This window comes from Squalius cephalus (assembly GCF_949319135.1).
Source record: "Squalius cephalus genome assembly, chromosome: 13".
NCBI lineage: Eukaryota > Metazoa > Chordata > Actinopteri > Cypriniformes > Leuciscidae > Squalius > Squalius cephalus.
This window is the reverse complement of record NC_137134.1, coordinates 33,939,710-33,965,028: the sequence shown is the minus strand read 5'-3', so window position 1 is coordinate 33,965,028 and position 25,319 is coordinate 33,939,710. Positions and strand designations below refer to the sequence as shown.

General features: G+C 36.8%; 1 protein-coding gene across 1 annotated transcript; it reads left to right on the top strand.

The window, feature by feature from the left end:
* The first annotated feature begins 641 nt into the window (after positions 1–641).
* On the top strand, positions 642–2,728 carry LOC307170010 (SLAM family member 5-like). Its single transcript, XM_079890941.1, has 5 exons — positions 642–1,033; positions 1,263–1,571; positions 1,824–2,111; positions 2,201–2,344; positions 2,440–2,728. The coding sequence occupies exons 1-5, from the start codon at positions 721–723 to the stop codon at positions 2,454–2,456; spliced, it is 1,071 nt and encodes a 356-aa protein (XP_079747067.1). The 5' UTR covers positions 642–720; the 3' UTR covers positions 2,457–2,728.
* Positions 2,729–25,319: the final 22,591 nt, after the last annotated feature.

Sequence of the window (25,319 nt, the reverse complement as noted above, 5' to 3'; positions counted from 1 at the left end):
CATTCACTGTTAGTGTCAGCTGTGGCTGTAGTGAAGCGCACGACTCAGGAAATAACTCAAAGAACAGTCTTTAATCTAATAATCCACACAATACACAGGAGAATCATGAGGAGAAACACAATCACGTAACGTAGACGATACCGGACGATGAACTGGACAGAACTCAGGGTTTAAATAACAGGGAGATAATCAGAAGAACAGAAACAGGTCTGAGATTAATGAACTAATGATAGAGAACACAGGCAAATGGAAACAGAGAGAAAACTAAACCTAAACAGAACAAACATGTTACAGTTAGTCTCATATAGAAATAATTCAACTGAATTTACTGTCATATCAAGTTTGAATTCAGCTCTAAACTCAATTGTTATGGATTGATTAAATCATATAATATAAATCTGAAGCTCAGATACTCAACAGCATTAGTTTTAGTGTGACATTAAACATTAAATTAAAATAGTTTTAGTTATTGTTCCATATATAAATCAATTTCTCTCTTCATTCATCATCTTTTGTCTTTGAACTGCTGTAGAATATTATCAATTTCACATTTAAATGAATACAAGTATTTTAGTGGATCTTCATCAAACCAACATCGAGTGATTTTAAAGCTTTAATCTGTGAAAAACTCTGTTCTTCAGGAGCATTTGGTAGGATCCTATATATCCAGTGTCAGTGATTGAGGGAGATTCAGTCTCTCTAAACTCTCCTCTTACTGAAATGAAGGATGATGATGTGATTCAGTGGTGGTTTGGATTTAAAGACACTTTAATAGCAGAAATCAATGTAACGGCCGACAGAATCACTGTATATGATGATGTTCTTGATGGGAGATTCAGAGACAGACTGAAGCTGGACAATCAAACTGGATCTCTGACCATCACAAACACCACAACTGAACATGATGGATATTATGAACTACAGACCAACAGAATGAGACCTGAACATTATTCACCCAATATTGCTCTTTATGCTGGAGATTATGAACTACAGATCAACCGTGTCAGCAAGAGTTTCAGTCTCACTGTCTACGGTGAGTTAAATATCAGTTTCACCTGTTTTATATTTTAATCAGCACAAAGATATACAATTATTAATGCAAACTCCATTTTGCCTCTGGTGTTTAATGATGATATTCATTTCAAATTTAAATTTCAAACAATTTACTTTTGTAAATGACTGTCTTAATCTGTTGTACACTGTTTCTGTTTTTGTTCCCTATGTGTGTGTGTGTGTGTGTGTGTGTGTGTTTGGTGATACAGGACTAAAGTCAGTGTCAGTGAAGGAGGGAGATTCAGTCTCTCTAAACTCTCCTCTTACTGAAATGAAGGATGGTGATGTGATTCAGTGGAGGTTTGGAGATGAAAACACTTTAATAGCAGAAATCAATAAACGGGCCGACAGAATCACTGTATATGATGATGTTCTTGATGGGAGATTCAGAGACAGACTGAAGCTGGACAATCAAACTGGATCTCTGACCATCACAAACACCAGAACTGAACATGCTGGACGTTATAAACTACAGATCAACTATTTCGGGCCTTCTTATATTAGTCTCAATGTCTACGGTGAGTTAAAAATCAGTTTCACCTGTTTTAATTATTACAGCTAAAAAAAGTCTCTTATCATGACTAATTAGTTAAAATTACTAATTCCCTTACTGTTTTTACATTAACAGCCAGATTTATATATAACTTTCTATTAAATTGATTTTAAATGCTCTACTTTTGATCATATTGGTTCCTCTCAATGTTTCTTCTTCTTCCTCTGCTTGAATATCTTCATTCATCCTCGTTTATCTTTATTCTCATGTTTTCCAGCTCGTCTGCCTGTTCCTGTCATCAGTAACTCTTCACACTGTTCTTCATCATCATCTTCATGTTCATTGGTGTGTTCATCAGTGTTGAATGTGAGTCATGTGACTCTCTCCTGGTACGCAGGAATCAGTGTATTGTCCAGCATCAGTGCGTCTGATCTCAGCATCAGTCTCTCTCTACCTCTGGAGGTGGAATATCAGGATAAAAACACCTACAGCTGTGTGCTGAACAATCCCATCAGCAACCAGACCACACATCTGGACATCAACACACTCTGTCACACATGTGCAGGTACGACAGCGCTGATATTAGTTGATGTCAGCGCTGATATTAGTGTTTATTGACTGATCTGATCTCAGTTTGATGTGTTTATTCCTCAGACTCTGTCCACTGTTGTGGTCCTACTGAAGCTGTGATCCGATTGGTCATCTCTGCTCTGGTGGGCGTGGCTACTGTCATTATTGTGGTTTATGAGATCAGATCCAGAAGAGCTGAACGAGATCAAGCACATATTCACACATCAGGTACATGATTGATGATCTCATTTCTCACAAACTGATTTTGCATATATAAATGTATGTCACATATATTAATGGCTTTTTATGTTCATCTTTTTCAGGAAGTATTGAAATCTAAAGCAGAACGCTGAACTTTATAGGTTCTTCAAGTATGTTTTTTTGTTCTTCTTGTGTTTTTTTTAATAATAAATACTGATTATTACTTGAGCTTCTGCTCTCTTTCAGAGTCAGATTTGAAAAAATCCAATATGTATGGCTTTGTTCATTTTTTTTTTTTTTGCAGAAACATAAAAACAAATGAATAGAGAGACACACAGGTCTCACTTTACTGCTGTATATTTGCTGTATGTATTTTCTTGCCTTTATCAATAAAGTTTCTCAGTCTGAGGTTCAAGAGTCTCTCCATGTTTTATTACATTTATTATATTGAGCGTCTCCTGGAGGAATACAGGCTATATGTATATTTTAAACAGTGCACCACATATGAATCTTTACATTTTTTAAATATTATTTAAAATATTATTTGTCATTTTTTACATTATTAATAGATCATTAATTTATTTCTTTTTCTATCTACAACAAACAACTTCCCCAGCTTCTCCTTTAACCTGAGAAAATACTGATTTGAGACATATTATAATATACTTTGAGATCACAGTGAAATACATACACAACATATTGATGCTCCATTTCCTCCAACAGGGAACGATAAAGTCTATAAAGTGCATTTGCTATTTAAACAATGTGACGCAGGACGTGAAAATGAAAACTGCGTCAGGCTGAAACTAGCAAAACACACTTGCGTTGCGCCTGTCGCTGCATTGCACCGGGTGTGTGATAGGGCCCAAAATCTCTAGTGTGATTTGTCTCTGTGGTCTCGTCTGAGGAGCAACTCCTCCATCTAGTGGCTCACCCTGAACTCACATGTTATCAGGAGTTATCTTTGTCAGCTCTGACGTCACAGTCTTTAGCAGCTTGTCTGAGCCGTGTGAGAAATTGTTAAACAGTTTCACAGTGTTTTTGTGTGAGCGTCTCACTGTTGTATTTTTCACTTTGAACAAAGTGAGCATTTAGAGCATCACATCAGGGCATTATCTATAGCTGTTGAATATTAATCATATGAAGATATCAGAGAACACTTTGTGGAATAACAAATTTAAAGAATCTATTTCAGATATGCTTCCTTACATAAACATCATGGTGAAGAATTCAGATTTTAGCATTTGAGGTTTTAATTTAGATTCCAATATAAACTGAGAAAGTTTAGCACACTGTAAAAAAGAAAAAGTTAGTTCAACTCAAATTTTCAAGGCAACCGACTGCACAGAATTTTTGAGTTGAAGATATCAACTTATTTTTTTAAGTTTTGAAGAACTACAATTATTAAGTTGCGTCAGCTAAGTTTTCCAAGTTCTGACAACTAAGTTTTTTTAATTCAAGTTACTGGATCTTTCAAGTCTGTAAAAGCTTACTATTTTGAGTTCAGATTCACTGTAAAAAAGAAAAAAATAGTTCAACTCAAATTTTCAAGGCAACCGACTGCACAGAATTTTTGAGTTGAAAATATCAACTTAATTTTTTAAGTTTTGAAGACCTACAATTATTAAGTTGCATCAGCTAAGTTTTTCAAGTTCTGACAACTAAGTTTTTTTTAATTCAAGTTACTGGAACTTTCAAGTCTGTAAAAGCTTACTATTTTGAGTTTAAATTACCCCCCCCCCACCCACCCCCCCCACATTAAATCATCCACTGACAGTAAACCAGTTAATTTATGCATGTTTATTTGAATGACTTTGGCACAAACAGCTTTACAATTCCACAATGTAAACAAGTAATCTTATGCCCAAAGCAAATACATCAGGTTTCAGTACCATAATATGGGCAATGTAAACAAGTAATCTTATACCCAAAGCAAATACATCCGGTTTCAGAACTGTAATATGGGCAGGGTTTTTTTTACTTTTTTTTTTTTACTTTCCAACTCTTGTTGAGACCTTACAAATAATGCAATATTGCCAAAGATGACCGATAAACAGTTGTATAGTGCTTAAGTATTAACTCAGAAATGTGTAAATCCCCAGCTGAAAAAGCCAAATTATCTGAACTTTCTGAATTATCTGAACTTTGAAATTAGCCAATTTACTGTGATGTCAAAGCTGAATTTTCAAAATCATTACTTCAGTGTCACATGACCCTTAAGAAATATGAAAACAGTTTGCTGCTTAATATTTTGGAAACTATGATACATTTTTTCATGATTCTTTAATGAATAAAAATTTCAAAAGAGCAGCATTTATTTAAAAACGAAATATTTTGTAACATTACACATGTTTTAATGTCACCTTTGATAACTAATGCATCCTCACTGAAAAAAAATTCTGACTAACCAACACATTTTTGAACGGCAGTGTACATTCAGTAGGTTATTGTGGCGAGCAGGACGAGGTCGAGGGCCGTGGGAGGACGGCGCGAGGCCGGTGTCGTGATTATGATGAGCCACACCTGTGAGACGCACCGGTCTCGCATCTCTCACGGAGGAGCGGAGGCATAAAGGAGGAGCGACGACAGTGAAGAGCGAGAGAGGACAGGCCTGTGTTTTAGTTGATGTTTTGTTTTTGTTTGTGTCGCCAGCAGTCGTCCGTGAGGGGCTGCTGGCTTTTACTTTCATTTTGTATTTGTTTTATTTTTATTATTAAAAATCTTTAAATGTTCGCCGGTTCCCGCCTCCTTCTTCCCATAACAACATACCCCGTTACAGTTATTATTTATTGCAATATAAACACTGTCAGAGTGATCAACAAGGTATCTCTTCATTTACCACCAGTCGAAGACGGAGCAACTTTCTGCTCTTATGTTTACTCCATGCACTGTCAAGGGCTTCATCATATTTGTAGTGGTACCGGTCTTTGCAGCAATTATTTTACCGCAAATACTGCATCGCGCACTGTTGGCATCGAGCCTGGAGAAATGTACCCACACTTTTGATCGACTTTTCCACATCTTTAAGGTATTATGTGTGTGTGCTCGCGTCTCATATGAATATGTGCGCGGAGAGTTTGTGTGTTTGTGTGTGCTCGCGTCTCATTGAGAGTATGTGCGCGAGTTTGTGTGTGTGCACGCAAAGATGGCGGACGCAAACTTTCAAACTTTCCTATGAAACTTTCGAAGGGAGGGAGTTCCGGGCAAGATGGCGTGTTGATTATTCACTCGCTTTAGAGTCAGAAGAAAATTGTCCCAAATTTTGATTACGTGCTTATTAAAGACACTCTAATATAAAAAGTTCAATGAAGTATGATCAAACCAGCTAGACTGATTTTTAAAGATGGGGTCAGTGAAAGAAAGCAAGCAGCGATGAGTGTTAAGGAAGCAAAGATTCAAGAGCAATCTACTGTTCACGATTACACTATGGAAGTTAGCACAATCAGCAAAAGAAAAGACAATGTTCCAACAACTCCGAGCAAGATTCCAGCCGGTAAGAAGTGCAAAACTTCTTTAAAAGAAGCTGAGGTCTCTAACTTGTCCATATTGGAAGCCATTCAAAGTTTGGAAAAGAACTTTAATGAGCAACTGTCGCAACTTCGAGAGCAAGCTAAACAAACGAGCACCATGGTTGCTAGCCTTGCTAAAGCTGTGCAATTCAATGCAGAAGAAGTTAAGGAATGCAAAGGGAAAATCAATGAGCTGGAAAGATGCAACGATCGTCTGTCCAAAGAAAACGTCGAGCTTAAAGAAAGAATTCGAGAGCAGGAGAGATACAAGATGAGATGGTGTCTGAAATTGAGAGGTTTATCGGAAAGAAAAGACGAAAACGTTAGAGCAGACGTCATTCAACTATTCAGTGAGATCGCCCCCGACATGGAACGGCAGCAGCTCGAAGAAGCAGTCGACATTGTTCGCAGAGTCGGTCGTAAAGAAGATAACAGGAGTAGACACGTAGTTGTCTTATTTGTGCGGAGATTTGTCAAGGAGGAGTTGTGGCGTCGATGCAAAGATTCCCGGGTGTGCAGAGAGAAAGGCGTCCGCCTCGCCGAGATGCTTCCGCTAGAGGACAGGGAGGCAAGGAAGAAACTGTGGCCGCAGATTGAGCAGGCTCGTCGGGATGGAAAGCGTGCTTATTTCCGTGGGCCGCACGGATACATTGAGGGTCGACGAATTGGTTAATCGTAGAAAGGTTTGATCTACTTACACTAGATGGAAAAGGAATGTGTTAAAAGGACAAGGGACTCTTTTTGTATTTGCGAAAAGCGTAAATAAGCTTTGAAACAAGTTCTTACAAGTTTTTTTTGTTTTGTTTTTCTCTCGTTTTAGTTATCTTCATTATCTCTAGCAATGTTCAATTGTTCAGTCACGTTTGCTTCGTTAAATGCGAGGGGTCTAAAAGATTTGGTTAAACGAAAGGCATTATTTTTATTTTGCAAAGGGCGAAAACCACAATGTCTATTATTACAAGAAACTCATTCTTCCCTAGAGGATGTTAAGTTTTGGTCTAACCAATGGGGGGATCGAATATTGTTTAGTCATGGGACTAACAAGTCTGCTGGTGTTGCAGTTTTCTTTAATAGGTTTCCAGGTGATATAATTGCATACAGGACAGATAGTCAAGGGCACTGGCTGGTGGTGGTCTTGAAAATGGATGGTTATTTTTTCATATTAACTAATGTATATGGTCATAGAACGTTTACCCAAAATAAACACATGCTTGAAGATGTTGAAAAAACTTTATCAGAGTTTAAAACAATTTATCCAACAGATTTTATTATAATGGGAGGTGACTGGAATATGGCACCTGATGAATGGGAAGATAGATGGCCCACTAAATTTGATAGTCACCACTTTAATCATATAATTGGGGATTTTATGAATAATAACCATCTGATAGACATTTGGAGAAGTTTAAATTCAGGAGTTAAACAATACTACTGGTTTAAACCTAATAACACATGTAAATCCAGGATTGACTACTGGCTCGTTGATCAATCGCTTAAAGATTTTGTCTCAGATATCTTGATTTCCAAAGCCCCATTAACGGATCATTGCATTGTAGAAATTAAATTAAATCCAGTTGATAAAATAAAGAAAAATAAAGGTTACTGGAAATTTAACTCCGGTCTGTTAAAAAATATAGATTATTGCACAAAGATAAAATAATTAATAATTGAAATTGAAAATAATGAGAATATAGAGAGTTTTTGCAATAAATGGGAATTTGTAAAGTATAGTTAATATAGTATAGTAATATAGTAATATATAGTTAATATAGTATAATAATATAGTAGTTCCATTAAAGTTAGCAAGGAGATTGCCAAAGAAAAAAGAAAAGAAGAAATGAATTTGTTTCAGGAAATTAGTAAATGCTGTGAAAAGACAGAATTAAACAGTGAAGATAGAAGGAAATTATTTTATATATAGTCTAAACTAAATTAGACGATATGTTTAGCAAAAGAGCTCAAGGTGCTTATGTGAGATCACGAGCAAAGTGGATAGAGGAAGGAGAAAAGAACACCTCGTATTTTTGTAATTTAGAGAAGAGAAGACAGGAAAGCAAGGCAATATCATGTTTACTGATAAATGAAGTTGAGTGTAAGGACAATAAAACCATGGAAAATGCAGTGTTTACATTTTATAAGAATCTTTACACTTCTGCATATTCCAAAATAGATTCTTCCAATTTTTTAAATGAAATTAAGGACTTCATACCCAAGATTGATGTTTCGTTTAGAGAATTCTGTGAATCTGATTTAACAATAGAAGAATTGGATGGCGTAAGCATGAAATTGTCTTTAAATAAATCTCCAGGTACCGACCTGGTAGTGATACTACAGTGATAATTCACTGCTGAATTTTATCGATTTTTTTGGAAAGAAATCAGACATTTATTATTTAAGGCAATTCAAGAATGCATAGAGAAGAATGAATTAATGACAAGCATGAAGCAAGGTCTAATAATACTTATTCCTAAACATGGTAAAGACAAAAGAATTTTAGATAATTTAAGACCGATTACACTTCTTAACATTGATTATAAGTTATTATCCGGAATCATTGCAGCTAGAATGAAAAGAGGCCTTCCTCAGATAATAAATGAGACTCAGTCTGGCTTCCTTGCTGGAAGATCTATACATAATAACATACGGTTGGTACTAGATTTGATAGATTACAGTCATACATTTATAGAAAAGGGTTTTATTGTATTTTTAGATTTTTACAAAGCCTTTGATTCAGTTGAACACCCCTTTATTTTAGAAACTCTAAATCATTTTGGTTTTGGACAGAAATTCTCAAATTTAATTCGACTACTTTATAACGATATTAATAGCTGTGTATCTCTGGAGCACGGCACATGCTCTCGATTCGCAGTTAAGAGGGGCATTAGACAAGGCTGTAACAGCTCTCCTTTATTATTTATAATGGTCGCTGAGCTATTGTCTATTAGGATAAGAATGAATATTTCTGATGGCTTCAACATCATGGGAAAGCACATCATAATAAGTCAATTTGCGGACGACACGACGTTATTTTTAAAAGACAAAAGGCAAATTTCCAAAGCGTTGGATTCAATCAGCCAGTTTTCAAAAGCATCAGGTGTTATATTGAACACTAATAAATGTGAAATTTTAGCTTTACATGACCAGCCAGACCACTTGATTGATAATATACAGGTTAAATCTGATGTCAAATATTTGGGCATAATGGTCACCAGACATAAAAAAGTAAGAGAAAAAGAAAATATTCTTAAAAATATTGATAAGTGTAAAGTAATTTTGAATTCGTGGCTGCAAAGGGATATAACAATTTTTGGCAGGACTCTTCTATCTAAGACGGAGAGTATATCAAGAGCCATCTACCCTGCCTTTTCATTAGAAATTTCAAACAACATGATTAAATTAATAAATAAAATTAATTTCAATTTTATTTGGAAGGGTAAATGCCATTATATTCGGAAAAATGACTGTCACATGTCTGTCCTGTCTTGTGCTGCACATGGGTGTTTGTTGTTTTGTGCCATGTGCTCTCCTGTCTATTGTCTAGCCCCTCCCATCTTGTTATCTAATTATTGGTTAATTTGTCCCACCTGTCCTTCTCGTTTCCCTCCTTTGTTTGTTCCCCTATTTAGCCTCCCTGTGTTTGTAGTCCTGTGCTGGTTCGTTGTCCGAGTTACCTGTTTCCTGGAGTCCTGAGTTTTTTGAGTTTGTACCTTGTCTGATTGTCTCTAATAAATCTCCTCTGCATTTGTATCCTCGTCTCTCGTTCACTGTTCCGTGACAATGACATGATTAAGAGTTTTGAAGAGGGTGGCATGAATGCCATAGATTTTTCTGTGATGAATGGCGTACTTAAACTAAAATGGTTGAATTCATTTGTGTGTCATAGTGACTCTTTTTGATTTAGCATCCCGAACGCAATTTTCCAGAAAATGGGGGGAATTGATTTTGTATTGCGATGTGACTATGATTTAACCCTCTGATGGTTTATGGGGTCTTTTGGGACCCCAAATGACTTTTGCTCAAATTAAAAAAAATGTTCCCTTTGTCCAAATGGTATGAAACCTTCTACGGCTCTCAACACTTTCTAGATCTACAAAAAAAAAAATAAAGTGGAATGATATCTGTTTTTATGTTAGCGTGACAAAAATTGTGACACTCGTGGTCTTCGTGGTCTCTGGAGACCCCGCAATCAAAATAGACAAAATTCATCATCAAAATCAGAAACAACGCAGAACACATCGACAGAAATGGCACAAATAAAGTGGCACACTTCCACCAATGCAAAAAACATCCACAATGCTAAATTATATTGCTCACAACACGTGTGTATACACACACACACACACACACATATAGAGGAATACATTTTTGAGACTATAAAAACTGTTCTCTTATCATTTGTAAAATAAAATCATCCAAAATGCAATACCACCACAAAAATAAATTGGTGACACTGACACATTGAAAATGTACACACGCACACACACACACACACACACACACACACACACACACACACACACACACACATTTGTAAGGCTATAATTTGTTAAATAAAATCATCCAAAATGCAGAACCAACACAAATATAAAGTGGTCACACTGACATCGACAATGTGTACTCACACACACACACACACACACACACACACACACACACACACACACACACACACACACACACACACACACACACACACACACACACACACACATTTGTAAGGCTATAATTTGTCAAATAAAATCATCCAAAATGCAGAACCAACACAAATATAAAGTGGTGACACTGACACCGACAATGTGTACTCGCACACTCTCTCTCACACACACACACACACGCACGCACACACACACACACACACACAGGAACATTTGTAAGGCTATAATTTGTCAAATAAAATCATCCAAAATGCAGTACCACCACAAAAATAAATTGGTGACACTGACACATTGAAAATGTAAACACACACACACACACACACACACACACACACACACACACACACACATACACACACACACACATACACATACACACACACACACACACACACATACACACACAGGAACATTTGTAAGGCTATAATTTGTCAAATAAAATCATCCAAAATGCTAAACCACTTCAAATATAAAGTGGTGTGGTGACACTGGCACATCGACAATGTGTACTCACACACTCTCTCTCTCTTTATCTCTCAGACACACACACACACACACACACACACACACACACAATTGTGTGTGTCTAGAATCTAGAATTAGATTAAAAATAAATGATTGAAATAAATGATAAAATCTTAAGACTCCAACATTTCTCTTTGTAACATTTTGTTCAGGTTTGATTCTAATCATAATGTAACATTATTGAAAAACTGGGGGGTTTTTTGGTACAAAAAAATGCTAAACTTTGACAAAAATATTTTATTTTTGTTATAATTGTGATTTTATAATATTTAGATATGAATCCAACTGAATCCAACTTGTGAAAAGATATCTTTCAGGTAGTCTAATAGCAAATAGCATATACTGGAGCTCTATAGCCATCTAGTGGTTAAAATTATTATTTTTTATTTTAAAACTGCATTTTCCAAAAAATGGGCAAAAATGTTACATTAAACCATTTAAAATCATCCATGTTATCCCCATGAATGAAAGTTAGAAATCTGGGTCTTTTATAAAGTGAATTTTACATCAAATGCTGTTTTTTTGTAAAAAGGCTATTTAAATATTTATTTATTAATTTATTTATAGAAATTTAAAAAATATCATAAATTCTCCAAAAACTGCACAAATGTTGAGTAAAAACATTAACAAACAGAATAAAATTACATTTGTAAAAAAAAAAAACTATTATCTTGTTACAAAATTAAATGTTATTTTCTGGGGTCTCTAGAGACCCCAAAACCCAGAGTGTAGACATAAATAAAGACCATCAGAGGGTTAAGCAAACTACCTGTAAAACTGTCTGATTTCCATCAGCAAGCTCTGTTGTACTGGAATCTATTGTTTAAACACAACTTTACACCACATAATACACCTCTGTGGAACAACAGATATATTTTGAGTAATAGAAAATCTTTGTTTTTAGAAACTTGGATGGAAAAAGGATTATGGGCATTAACTCATTTGATGGATAATTGTGGTAATTTTTTGAATTATAGAGATTTCTGTGAAAAATTCAATTTTCAGTGCCCAATTAAGGAATATAATAAAGTGTTAAAGGCCATTCCAGTACCCAGTACCCATGCAAATTATGATTAGACAGTTTGTAATGTATTCAAACTATACTTCAGAAATGAGACCACTTTGTATTGACGGAATAAATTTAAACAGTAAAGGGTTTACAAATAAGTTTATTAGGAATGTGTTATCCAAACAATATTACCCTGGTCAATTGAAAAGAAAATATGTTTTAAAAGATTTCAGTGATGATGAAGCTAAAAAAATAAGAAAGCGCTACTTATCTTACCCAATCCTCCCCAAGGCCAAAGAAGTGACGTTTAAAATCTTGAATGATATTTATCCGTCTAATTGTTTTTTACATGAACGATTTAATTGGGAAAACAATTCTTGTGGATTTTGTGAAAAAGAAATTGAAACTGTAGAACATATCTTCTTTTACTGTGAATTTGTGCAAGCATTTTGGTTTACATTTCAAAATTGGTTGCAATCTAAAGAGATATTGTTTCAGCCTTTAACCCTTAAAGGGGCAAGCATAAATAAATTTGATGGAAAAATGATTCATTGCTATTTTTGTATGTATCTAGACTAAAATGACACAGTTCATGCATTTTTTCCAAAATATGACCTTTATTTTCTAAGTTACACTCTGTATCTCCCGAGATACATTGCCCATTTAGGGTAACATTTTGCAATGTATTATTTTTTCAGTTCATATGACAACTTTTACACTACACTACACTACACTACACTACATTACACCACACTACACTACACTACACTACATTACACTACACTACACTACATTACACTACACTACATTACACTACACTACACTACATTACACTACATTACACTACACTACACTACACTACATTACACTACACTACACTACACTACATTACACTACACTACAAGTCAAAGAAAAACCTTTATCCTATTCAATATCTGTAGAGAACAGGCCTCAAAACATAAGAATATATGTGAGTGATCAGCCCTGTTAAATACCCTTATATGGGCAATGTATCCCCCAGGATACAGACATTCAATGCCTGATAATCAAAGATGTAAGAAGAAATTTTTTAAAAATATCCACAAGAACATGTAAAACTATCCTTAAAAAACTATTTTCTAAAACAAAATCACTCTAAAATATCATAATCATGAAAAATATAAAAACACTTCCCTCATAGCCAGTGTCTTTGTCCACGTATGCTGCCATTTTGGATTTTGATACAAATGTTTGGAATGTTGGCATAAAGTCACATGACCTGATTACATGACCCATCACCCCATCAGTGTGTCTCATCAACTGCAACCACATAATGCCCCTCCCCCCATGGGCCTTCCCCCTACAGCCTGTTAAATGACTGTATCCCCCAAGATACAGAAACTCTTTAAGGGTTAAATGTGAATTCAATTAAAGTTGGAGTCTTTCTGAGTGATAAATACTCAGATTTTTTGATAAACAATCTGATTGCTTTAGGTAAACACTTTATTCACAGATGCAAATATTTAAAAATCAAACCCCATTTCAATGGATGGAAGAATGACTTAAAGCTATTTGTGAAGTCTCTTCATTGGATGATGGACAAAAATGCCCTAAAACTCCTCTCTGTTTTGGACATGTTTAAATTATTGGACTACCCTCGCCCCTTTGTTTTTGTTTTTTTTTTTGTTTTTTTGCTATGTTCTTATATGTGATATCAACACGATCATAAATGTATGCTTATTCATTTCTGCCTTAAATGTTTGTACTTTAAATTTGTATATTAATTAATAAAAAAAAAAAAAAAAAAAAAAAAAAAAAACTTTCGAAGGGAGCTCTTGGGAAAATCCTTGGAAACCCCGTCGCAGCCGGTTGCCATGACACATTTCAAATGAGCATGCGCAGATAAGTTGACCTCACTCTAACTGGGTGTCAACTACAACTTCAAAATAAAATCAACTCAATTTATTAAATAAGATGAACTTTTCCTCAGAAACGTCTGAAAGTGAGTTCTAGTGGCTTACAACAGATAGTTCAAGTTCCAACTAGCAATTTTATTGTCAGTGAATGCAAAAATCTTAGTAAGGTGAACAATTTTGAGTTGTCGTTTTTACAGTGCAGCTGTTATGATGATTATATCAAGAGATTCCTGCCGATGTTCTCTAAATGAGTCAGATCACAGAGACTCTAACCTTTTGTCTTTGATGTCTCTTGGAGCCAAAGTCCCAGCTCCAGATGTTGAATCGTTAGGCTGATTAGATTAGCACATATGCGTTTGAATGGTTATGCTGATTGGATTGAGACTGGTAACACGCTAGAGTCTGGGGCGGGTTCCTTAACCTGTATACTCATTTACATGCTTTGTTTGAATTTGTCTCCACCTTCAAAAGTCCCTCCTCCTAAAATGCTATAAGACACCATGTAAAGTTATGTACTTTAGATTGTTGGACTGCAGCGAGATGGTCCTCACTGCGGAACATGAAATCCACGGGGAGGAGTCGGATCCAGATCCAACTCCTCCCACCTTACATATACCTAAACCTACCCATCTCCACCCCCTGATCCCTAAACCCACCCCTAAACCTACCAATCTCCACCCCTTAATCCTTAAACCCACCCCTAAACCTACCATTCTCCACCCCTTATATCTGGATCCAACTCCGCCCCCCGGATCTCGTGTTCTGCATTGAGGTGCTACTGACTGAAGCCACGCTCAATAAAGAAGAACTTCTGTTTGAACGCGATCCCAACATCTCCTGGTCTTCGATTCTGAGTTTCCAACAACTTTCATACACACAGTTATAGGCAGTGGGCCAAGTCCGTCTATCTCGTTTAGTTTTTGATTTGACAGTTACCCAGCAGCTGTCTGGCTCATTTTTTTTATTTGTCTGTATGAATAATTCACAAAAAGATTACCGATCGTTTCCAACGCCAATTGTTGCACATTAAAGTATAAAAATAGATTTAATTTCGCTAGCTGATCACAAACGTTGGCCGGAGTGAGATCCAATCAACGTTTGTGTTGTTACCTTGTTGAATTGACTCGGCAAGACAACGTCAAGGTAAAATTTGTTTTACAATGATTATACACCCCTATATCTTAATGCTTTTCATATAAGTTGTATTTAAGACTGCAAGCTATAGTTCGCAGTGAATATATGCGTTGTCGTTGATGAGAACAGTAACGTTAGCCACGAAAGAATGTTGGTAGTGGAGCAGTAAAGCTAGGTCTAACGGTATGTTGCTTAGGCTAATCCAAAATAATCATTCGGTACATACACAATGAACTAAGCAAAGAGTATTCAAATACGGGATTATTACGGGAAAATTTTTAAACGGGAAGACAGCAGGAAATAAGTCTAACTAAGGGAGAATCACGGGGTAACGTTAAACGGGAGGGTATGTCCAGGTTGGTTACAGCAAGCTACCTAGGCTACAAGTAAGCTAGACTAATTATCAGCTAAAAAGAGTGCAAACCAAAACAAAGAAATGATTTCAAATCAACTTTATAGTGGTAGTCATGGAGTTATTTAAGCCAATTATGGTTGATTGTCACAGTTTATACAATGACACAATTCTGTGCATGATAGCTTACATCTGTCAGTGGTTGGGCTTCACCTACACAACAGAACAGGTATAAGATGGAATATGGTGGAAAAATATTTTAGTTAAAGATGGCTGTTTTTGAGCTATTTAACACAATTATTTGTGGTCAGAACTGCAGTAGTCTTGTCAAGCTCGTTTAAGATGGTTAGCATCTTAATACAAATGTCAAGATGAAAAATGTGATTTAAAATTATCTAGTAATGTGCGCTTTCTGTGTTTATTTATCTGAATATAATTCAGTTGTTTATCTAACACACAGACACGGACAGGACAACATCATATCTCTCCACACCCAAATGACTACAGAGGTGATCGTTGACAATCATCACATCAACAGCACCATGATGGAGCAGGTCAAGATCACGAAGTTGCTTAGTATCCACATCACAGATGACCCATCTTGATCTATCGACACCACCAACAGAACCTGTCCAGGAAAGTCCAAAAACCTCTGCACTTCCTCCCACAGTTGAGGAAGGCTCATCTCCCAAAAATCCATCCTCATAACTTTCTATAGGGGAATCATAGAGAGCCTCTTCCTTCCACCCCCACCCTCCAATAACCTAAGGGCAGCTGATTGACTCTTGCACAAATACACTGGTAGTTTACACTATGACCCCTCTTTCACACCGCAAGCGTGAGCGGCGCGCGAGCGGCGCATCCGCGCAACTACATCGTCACTGCAGCAGCAGACTCCCGCGAGTATTCACACTGGAAGCGTAGTACAGCGTCACAGCAGCGGCTGCAAACCCTGTTTGGCAGACAATATAACCATTTCAAACAATGGGTCAGTTCTTTCAACATTTTTGTTTTTATAATAATACACCTTACTTTCACCCAAAACGAATAATTACAAAGTTTAAAAGGGTAAATACATATGTTATACTTAATTTTCTTTTGTGGCATAATTGTTAAAACACTAGACATTGGCATTGTTGTTAAAACTCTTGACATGCTTATTCTGTGCATTTTGAGCACGTTTTGTGTTAAATCACATTTATTTTGTCCATCAAAAGCATCAAAAGTGTGCTTTCACTTTAATTGAGCGTGAGCAGCACAGCAAAAAATAGACCGGACGCCGAAACCCCCGCTGCACTGCTGTTCACGCGACGCTCCTGCTTGACGCTCACGCGCTGCTCCTGCTCCCGATGTGAATGCACTCATTGACAGGGCCGGCGCTCCGCACACGCACATCACGCACTGCGCGTAGGGCACCAAGTGCTGGGTCGTGAAAAATCATCACAATAGGCTACTAGTATAAATAACAAATAAAATATGTCTAAAGCATGTTAATATACAAAAGCAATACAAAAGTAATATAGACCTAGACCAAATTAGTCGAGAAAAAGGTGAATCTCCTGTACGGCCCTCTCTCCAGTCTCCCTCTGGTGCCCCCCTTCCCCACCTCCCAGTGGTGTGTTCGATTATGCCTCAATCAATCATATACTGTCTATGCAATCAATGTCAAATTGGCAGACACCGACCTCAGACATGGCGTCGAAAAGGCACCAAGAGTCGGGGGCGGAAAAAAGAGAAAAGAAGAGACAGCTGGATGATGCTCGCGCGTCGCTTGCATGTAAGACAATGTTTTAAATAAATTTTTTAGTTTTGTAGCCCTTGCGTTGCGTGTATGCAGTGGCGTATATCAGGCAGGGACACTTTTTTGTGATTTTTGTTTTCTAATTGCACCGTAACGAATAGAGAGTCTCTCCACAACGCATTGAAGCGCGCGTCCGAGTGAAGGCTGTGCGCGAGCCAGAAACAAACATAGTATCCGCGCCACTGATCGCAGCGGCAACGAGCACTTTGATCAGTTGATTTAAAAAAACAACACATTTCAGCGCTAGATCGCCTCTTATTTAAAAAACGAATGAAATGAATGCTCTGCTGGTTAACTGGAGATGTTTTGTTTGTTTGTATTGGTACATTCGTGCCGCGAGATGTTTCAAAAGTGGTGGGGACAATATCGACCTTAGAAAATAGTGGTCTACTTAGAAAATAGTGGAAAATAAAATGTCCTACCCGCAAATTACGCCTATGCGTGTATGCATGTCCAGGGGCGTCGCTAGTAGTGCAAAAGATCCGGGGCTTTAGCCCTGCATGTTGAGTCTTTTATTTTAAAAACTTTGAAACTGCAATTAGAAGAAAAAAAAACCCCACAATCTCAGTGTTTGTATATTTTCATATTCACAGAGTTGTCAAATTATGTAGCCTACAGAATTATTATATTGTGCCTCATCAGACCTTTGCACTTTTAACTTTCTGTGTTTACATTGTTCAGTTCCAAATCTGTGTTTTTAGTAATTGTGGTGGTATTTGGTATTTATAATTTTTTATTTCCAATTCAATACTGTAACTCAGGATGCCGTAGAGAAGCTGCTACAGGGTCTATCTATTGACACATCTGCAGGTATAGATAATTTGGAAGGAAGAATACTTAAAGTAGCTGCGACTCAGCTTTCAAAACCTACAAGTCACATTTTTAATAGGTCCGTCTTGAGTGGTACTTTTCCTGAGCTTTGGAAACAGTCAAAAATTATACCCCTTCTTAAAGATGCAAAAGCGGGCTTTACTGGATCAAATAGTAGACCAATTAGTTTACTCCCAGTGTTAAGCAAAATTTTGGAGAAGATCATCTTTAATCAAATAATGGATTATTTCAGTACAAATGAATTGATGACAAAGTTCCAACATGCATATAGACAAGGCTTTTCCACAAACACTGCCCTAGCACAAATGACAGAGGAGTGGCTAACATGTTTGGATGAAGGGAAACTAGTAGGAGCTGTGTTTTTGGACTTTACAGCAGCTTTTGATGTAATAGATCATAGTCTTCTCATAGCCAAACTCAAAGCATATGGTTTTTCACATTCAGCACTGACCTGGGTGCATAGTTATCTTTCCAATAGGACGCAACAGGTTTTTTTCAATGGTAGTCTTTCCAACTGCTTAACAACATCATGCGGCATAGTACAAGGAAGCTGCCTGGGTCCACTTTTATTCTCAATATGTATAAACGATTTTCCACATGTTTTTAGAAGGGCTAGTGTTGTTATGTATGCTGATGATGCTACTTTGTTCACTGCAGCATCAACATTACCTGAACTCAATGAGAATCTCCAGCATGAGTTAAACACAGTAGTGGACTGGGTGAAAAAGAATAAATTGGTACTGAATATTTCCAAAACTAAATGTATGATATTTTGCAATAGATACATGTTACCAAGTATCACCTCACTTAATCTGCATATAGAGAGCAATGTGGTTGAGCAGGTTATCAGATTTAAACTGCTGGGTATTAGACTAGATAATTTATTATCTTGGTCAGACCAGATTGACCACATTGTCAGTAAGATGGGCAGGGGTATCGCTATGTCCCGAAAATGCTCTGTATATTGTCCAACTGCTACATTGAAAAATGTCGTCCAAAGTCTTGTTCTGTCTCACTTATATTACTGTCCAGTAGTTTGGACTAGTGCGGCCCAAAAACATCTAAGAACACTTCAAATTGCACAGAATAGAGCAGCCAGAGTAGCTCTGCACTGTTCTTTTCGCGCTAGTGTGCGTGAGATGCATATTAAATTATCTTGGTTAACTGTAGAGGCAAAAGTGAAATATAATCTTCTGTTGTTCATGCATAAGGTCATGGCTAATGAAGCATATAACTTTATAAAAGAAAAAATATTGTTTAGTGGATATGGTCATGAGCATGTGACACGCTCAGTCAGCAACAAGATAATGATTACTCCTAGTCCAAGATGTAATTTTATGAAGAAAACTATTGTATACAGAGGGGCTGTAGAGAGGAACTCACTTTCATCCAGCGTCAGGGAAATCAAAAGTCAATTTTCTTTTAAGAAAACAATAAAACAGATTACAGGAGTGAAAGTATTACCTATTTTTATTTTTGTATGTTTTGTTTTAAATTGTTTAAATTGCATGTTGAATAGATGTTGCTTTTTGCATAACTGCATAATTTGTACCGTCCTTTTAAATGTGTGTCATGGCAGCTAATATATCGTATAGTTTTCATAGATCTTACTGATGTATTGATTAATTGAATTTTGTATTTTTGTATTGTGATTTCAGTGGACCCCAGGAAGACTAGCGACCACCATAGTGGGAGCTAATGGGGATCCAAATAAAACAATAAAACAATTGATTAACATGGACGCCGGAAAAAATACGCGCTGCTCACGCACCGCTGACGCTTGTGGTGTGAAACCGGGGTGATGCTGCTACATTGTTTTATTTTTAAATTTGCTATGAACATTTGACCCCACTTACACTGCCTTTTGCTACTTGTCATGTCATCCACTTACACAATAATACTATATTAATTAGGGATGAGTCACGATTTTCGAATATTTGATTAGCTGATTTTATTATAGAATAGGATGTGTGGGATGATTGTCTTTAAAAAATCCCCATGTTTTAGTTGTGGTTATAAGTTGCAATCCTAAATTCGCATAAAATTTTTATACATTTAATAAACATATTCTTAATATTTGTTGTTTTTGTTTCTATGTTTGAGCGTATATATCTCAATATTAATAACAGTCTGGTTAATTTTGAGTCTTGAAATGTAAACTCTCAAGGGTTGGATTTCTAAATATATGTTGGTTATGTGTCTATTCAGAATGACTTCTGAGCAGCAACCTTTTTATTTTGGGTATTTCATGTACGCATCACTTGCCAAAATTGGGGCTGACTAGTAAGGGGTTAAACGTATATAAATGAAACATATGTTAAGTTTTTTTAACTTATATGTAAGCGTCACACCGCTCCGCTTTACTCACATGCTCTGGGGCCTCATTTATAAAACGGTGTGTAGGATCCTTACTAAAAGTACGTGCGACCGAAAGCCAAAAATTTCATCAGCGTAAGATTGTGCGCACATGCGTCTCCTCCCCGAAATAACCATATATGGAGTTTACAACGCCTAGTTTTACTATGCATATCCTCATCTGCATATCATTATTCATTCACATGAAAACATGTTTAACGGTACCAGACATTAGGAAAATATGACATACGGATGTGCCGTTACAGTACATTTCATTAATAAAAATAATTTGTGTGTACATTGAACAGACTTTGCCCAACTTGTCTGGGAAAAGGGAGTTACAGGGCTTTTTACATTTGAGGCTAAATGGATAAAACACCTTATTTTTTACCTCAGTATTACTTAACTACATTACTAAAATTACATTTTTAATGATTAAAGCAACATTTTAATTTCAAGAACGCAGCTTCCTGGTCACTGACAAAGATTACTTTAGCTGTTTCTCAATATGCGTTCTTGTCTGTACTTGTGTTCTTGTGGACTTGTGAAACGTCATCAGTTGCTGCCCAAGTACTGTTCCAATTCAAAGTTCACATCTAGCCAAGTCCAGTTCAAATCCCCGGATGTGTTCTTGATCCGCCCCTTTTACCGAGGATGCATTGAGGGGTGACTTGTGCGAACTTGAGACAGCCAGGTATCCCAGAATGCATCTCACACCAACCAGCAAGCGTCAATAGCGGAGGAGAAACCCCGCGTAATTTAAAAATACTGCTGTAATTGTGTCACGAAATGTAGTTTTAAGAGTATTTCAGGCGAGAATGTAGTTGTTTAAAGATCAAATCTTTGGTTTATTCATAAAGATAGCGCCTATTTGAAAATTTGATCTGACGTTTTCGGAGTTGTAAGAACCAGGCAATCGGACGCTCGGCGCTCGTACCCCGCCGAGAACAGCCTTTCCTCGGCTAGTGCTGCTGAAGTTTGCCGCTGGCTCGGATGTCTCTAGTCTAGTGGTTTAACATGAGATATAAATCGTCTTGTGTATAGACCATTTCAACGGCCTTTCGTCTGTTTAAGGAAGTGACGTATTTGGCCCTAGGACGTTTCCGGTTAGTTGTCGAGCGCATTCAAAACAATGGCGGGATGCGCTTGATGTACAGTGGGATTGCGATAATTTATTTAATCCTGCTATGTAGAATATCTAAATTAAAATTAGGTCCTTGTTGCTCGTTAGTTGGGTCCTCCTTCTGGCCCGAAACAAATTTTTTTTTGGAAATGAAAATGTTTAAATTCCTGAAAAATGCGCCTGGATTGCATCAGTGAAGCGAGAAGGCTGAATACGCAACTAGCAATATACAGCACACATTTCGATTCTGGTAAGTAAAATACTGGATTATTTTCTTTTCGTTAACTGTTTATGTATGCTGCAGCATAATTTAAGATAGCTCTGTTTGTTATTGTTTACATATAAACCTAGCATTTTGACACGTGTAATTTAGTGAAAATAGGCCAAGCTTTTATTTCCGTCTTTTCCCCTAAATGTTCTGTGGGCTGTAATTAAGTAGGAGTTAACATTTGTTGGCTAGTTGTCTAGTTAGTTGACAACTGCAGTAAGTAACACATTACAGAATGTATACTGTAACAGTTACCTGAATGGTGTGCTGCAGTAGTTTACAAAAGGTAACGTTAACGGTAAACATTTTTCATAAACAATGTACTTTCTCTTAATTAATTACACAAAAATACAGTAAGGTTCTTAAACTCTTGTTCTAGAAAATGAAGAACAAAGAAATGTGCATCAGGTGTACTTTGTATTTTTATGTTTTTAATTAATTTATGAAGCCACTGCCAACACATTGTTACATGTTGCATTGTTATATTATAATACTATCATATTCTGTGTTGGCGATTAGCTAACTGAGCTGTTAATAGAAAAGTCTGACAATATCACAGCTAAATACCTTTAAATATTGTGTATTCCGCCATGTTAATCACTGACACGCCCCCAACTCGTAAAGATCGGAGCTTAGAGAAAATCCCGAGCTCCCCACTGGTATTTACGACATTGTGGTGCGTTCAAGTGCGTTCAACTCGTAAATACGATCTATACGAGATGACTTGAACGCACCATAAGCTTGGCTAATGTTAATTCCAACATTTACTATAGTACACAATAGTAGCATTAGTTCTTAAATATTGTGCATTAACCAGATTAAGTTAATATTTGTTTTTCTGCTTTTGTCTTCAATAGGAAAGCCATCATTTGTAATTTAAGACGTCCAAGACTACTACAGGGAGACAGGAACAACAGCCAAACCACATGTGACCATACAGTGTGTGCAGAATTATTAGGCACCTTGATTTTCTGATCATATTTTGTTTTTCAGACACATTTTTACCAATTCAAAACCACATTAAGCTTAAAGGACAAGTTCGGTATTTTACACTTAAAGCCCTGTTTACAGATCGTTTCTGATGAAATAGAACGGTTAAGATTAAAATTTGGACACATGCTGCTGTCCCGAGAATTTTAGGTTTATTTCGCTTGCCCCAAAACCTCTAGAATGGGTGTATAGGTGCACTGGAACAATCCTTCATAAAACGCATTAAACTTTCGTTTACAAAGACGTGAAACTCACCGAGTGGTCAGGGGTGTTCACTGATAAGCTCACACAAAAATCGCTGCAAAAGATGGTTCGGGGGCATGCCCCCCCCCGTAAGAAAATTTTGTGCTTTTTTATGTTGAATTCATCAATCTGGTGCACTTTGAGAGTTCAAAATTAAAAGCTCCAACCCATATTCAGTGTGCAAATTAAACAAAGAAAAAATCAAACCTTTTTTAGTAACACTGTCTGTCTACATTACACTACATAATAATAGTTATGATATTAATCCCATGATAGTAATAGCCATATATTGTAAAACAAATGCACTGAAAAATAAAGGAAACTTTCATAATTAGTTTTGTACTAATTTCTATACTTCACATTAAAGATGTTTTTTTTTTTTTTTTTTTTTTTTTTTTGATCAATGCATTACAACGGCACTAACCCAGCGCCGCCAATTAAGCAAAACAAAACAAAACGAATAGGCCGCCGATGTACGAGTTTTATGGGCCGTTAAGACAAAGACAAAAAAAAAAAATAGCCTATTAGATGTATCGGCCCAAAAAGCACGTCGGCCCACCGGGAATAGAGCTTACATGCGTGGACGTCACACTTTAAATCCTACCTGTTGCCTTTGACCATCCACTTATTTACCTGCCGGCGCATCAAATGACATGCCATCTCCTTTTCCTCTTTCTTTTTCTATTTTTAGTCCCGACAGCTTTTTTTGCTTTATCCATCTTTTTCGACACGTACCTGCTCGCTCAGCGCTCACGGCGCCCCCGCCTGCTCGCGATATTATCCTCCCCTCTCTATGTCAAAATTATATGATGGAATCTTATGAATATCCTACTCTAGCCTGTTAGTCCTCTAAAAAGTTATATAACATTGAGGAAATGCAGAAATTATTTAGAAACGCACAATAGCAGCTACGTATAGATTTTAAAAAAATAAAATAAATTACCATCGATTTGGCGCCCCCCTGGTGCTGCGCGCCCCTATGCGCCGCATATAGCGCATACCCACTTTTTGCGCCACTGAGTGTGGGGCATTTTTTAGTATTCTTTACCTCTCTTTTTTGGCTTATTTTAACTGTAAAAGAAAACATGCCTAATAATTATGCACATCTGAATATAAGGTTTTTTTAATTTCCACCCTTGATGAACAATTCTATATCACTTATAAATTATTAAATACAAAATGAATTGTAGTTAAGATTAATGTGGTTTGGAATTGGTAAAAATGTGTCTGGAAAAAAAAATATATGATCAGAAAATCAACGTGCAAAATCAATAATTCTGCACACATATGAACCCCCAGATGTGTTCGAGACCTTGAGGATTGATATTGACCCCCTTTGTTCAGGGACTCATAACTCCATTTCTGTTTGTCAAAAAAAGTCTGTGAAATGTGTTTTATGTTGTTGTCTCAGTTGTTGAAGCAGATTATGTTCATACAAGTATTTATTTACACATTAAGAAATTTGCTGGAAATAAAAGCTGTTAAAAGTGAGAGGATGTTTCTTTTATGTATTTTTAAATATATACAGCAGTCAACATTTGAAGTGGATAAAAACCTTTCATCAAAGTTAACATTAATTTTGAACAATACCCGTTCTTGTCTTAGGACAACTTTGATTAATAATAATTAATAATTCATTACATTTATATAGCGCTTTTCTCGGCACTCAAAGCGCTTTACATAGAAGGGGGAATCTCCTCAACCACCACCAATGTGCAGCATCCACTTGGATGATGCGACGGCAGCCATATTGCGCCAGAACGCCCACCACACACCAGCTTACTGGTGGAGAGGAGACAGTGATGAAGCCAATCAGTATATGGGGGTGATTAGGAGGCCATGATGGACAGAGGCCACTGGGCAAATTTGGCCAGGATGCCGGGGTTACACCCCTACTCTTTTTCGAAGGACATCCTGGGATTTTTAATGACCACAGAGAGTCAGGACCTCGGTTTTACGTCTCATCCGAAGGACGGTGCTCTTTGACAGTATAGTGTCCCGTCACTATACTGGGGCATTAGGACCCACACAGACCACAGGATGAGCACCCCCTGCTGGCCTCACTAACACCTCTTCCAGCAGCAACCTGGTTTTCTCAGGCCCTGCTTAGCTTCAGTGGGCAACCAGTCTTGGGCTACAGGGTGACATGGCTGCATGGCTGCTGGATTAACTTTTTTGATCCACTTTAAATGTTGACTACATAAATACACACACAGCTAGCAAATCTGTATGTGACTATACTAACCATAAAATAAAATTTTCCCTTCAAGGACCTAAAAAGTGTATTCTGTATGTTTTATTCTTAATTTTAC

Excerpts from the sequence above, each read along its gene's own strand:
- LOC307170010 (XM_079890941.1), top strand. The coding sequence starts at position 721 with ATGAAGGATGATGATGTGATTCAGTGGTGGTTTGGATTTAAAGACACT. Across the intron at positions 1,034-1,262 it reads TTTCAGTCTCACTGTCTACG|GACTAAAGTCAGTGTCAGTG; the intron begins GTGAGTTAAATA and ends TTGGTGATACAG. Across the intron at positions 2,112-2,200 it reads ACTCTGTCACACATGTGCAG|ACTCTGTCCACTGTTGTGGT; the intron begins GTACGACAGCGC and ends TTTATTCCTCAG.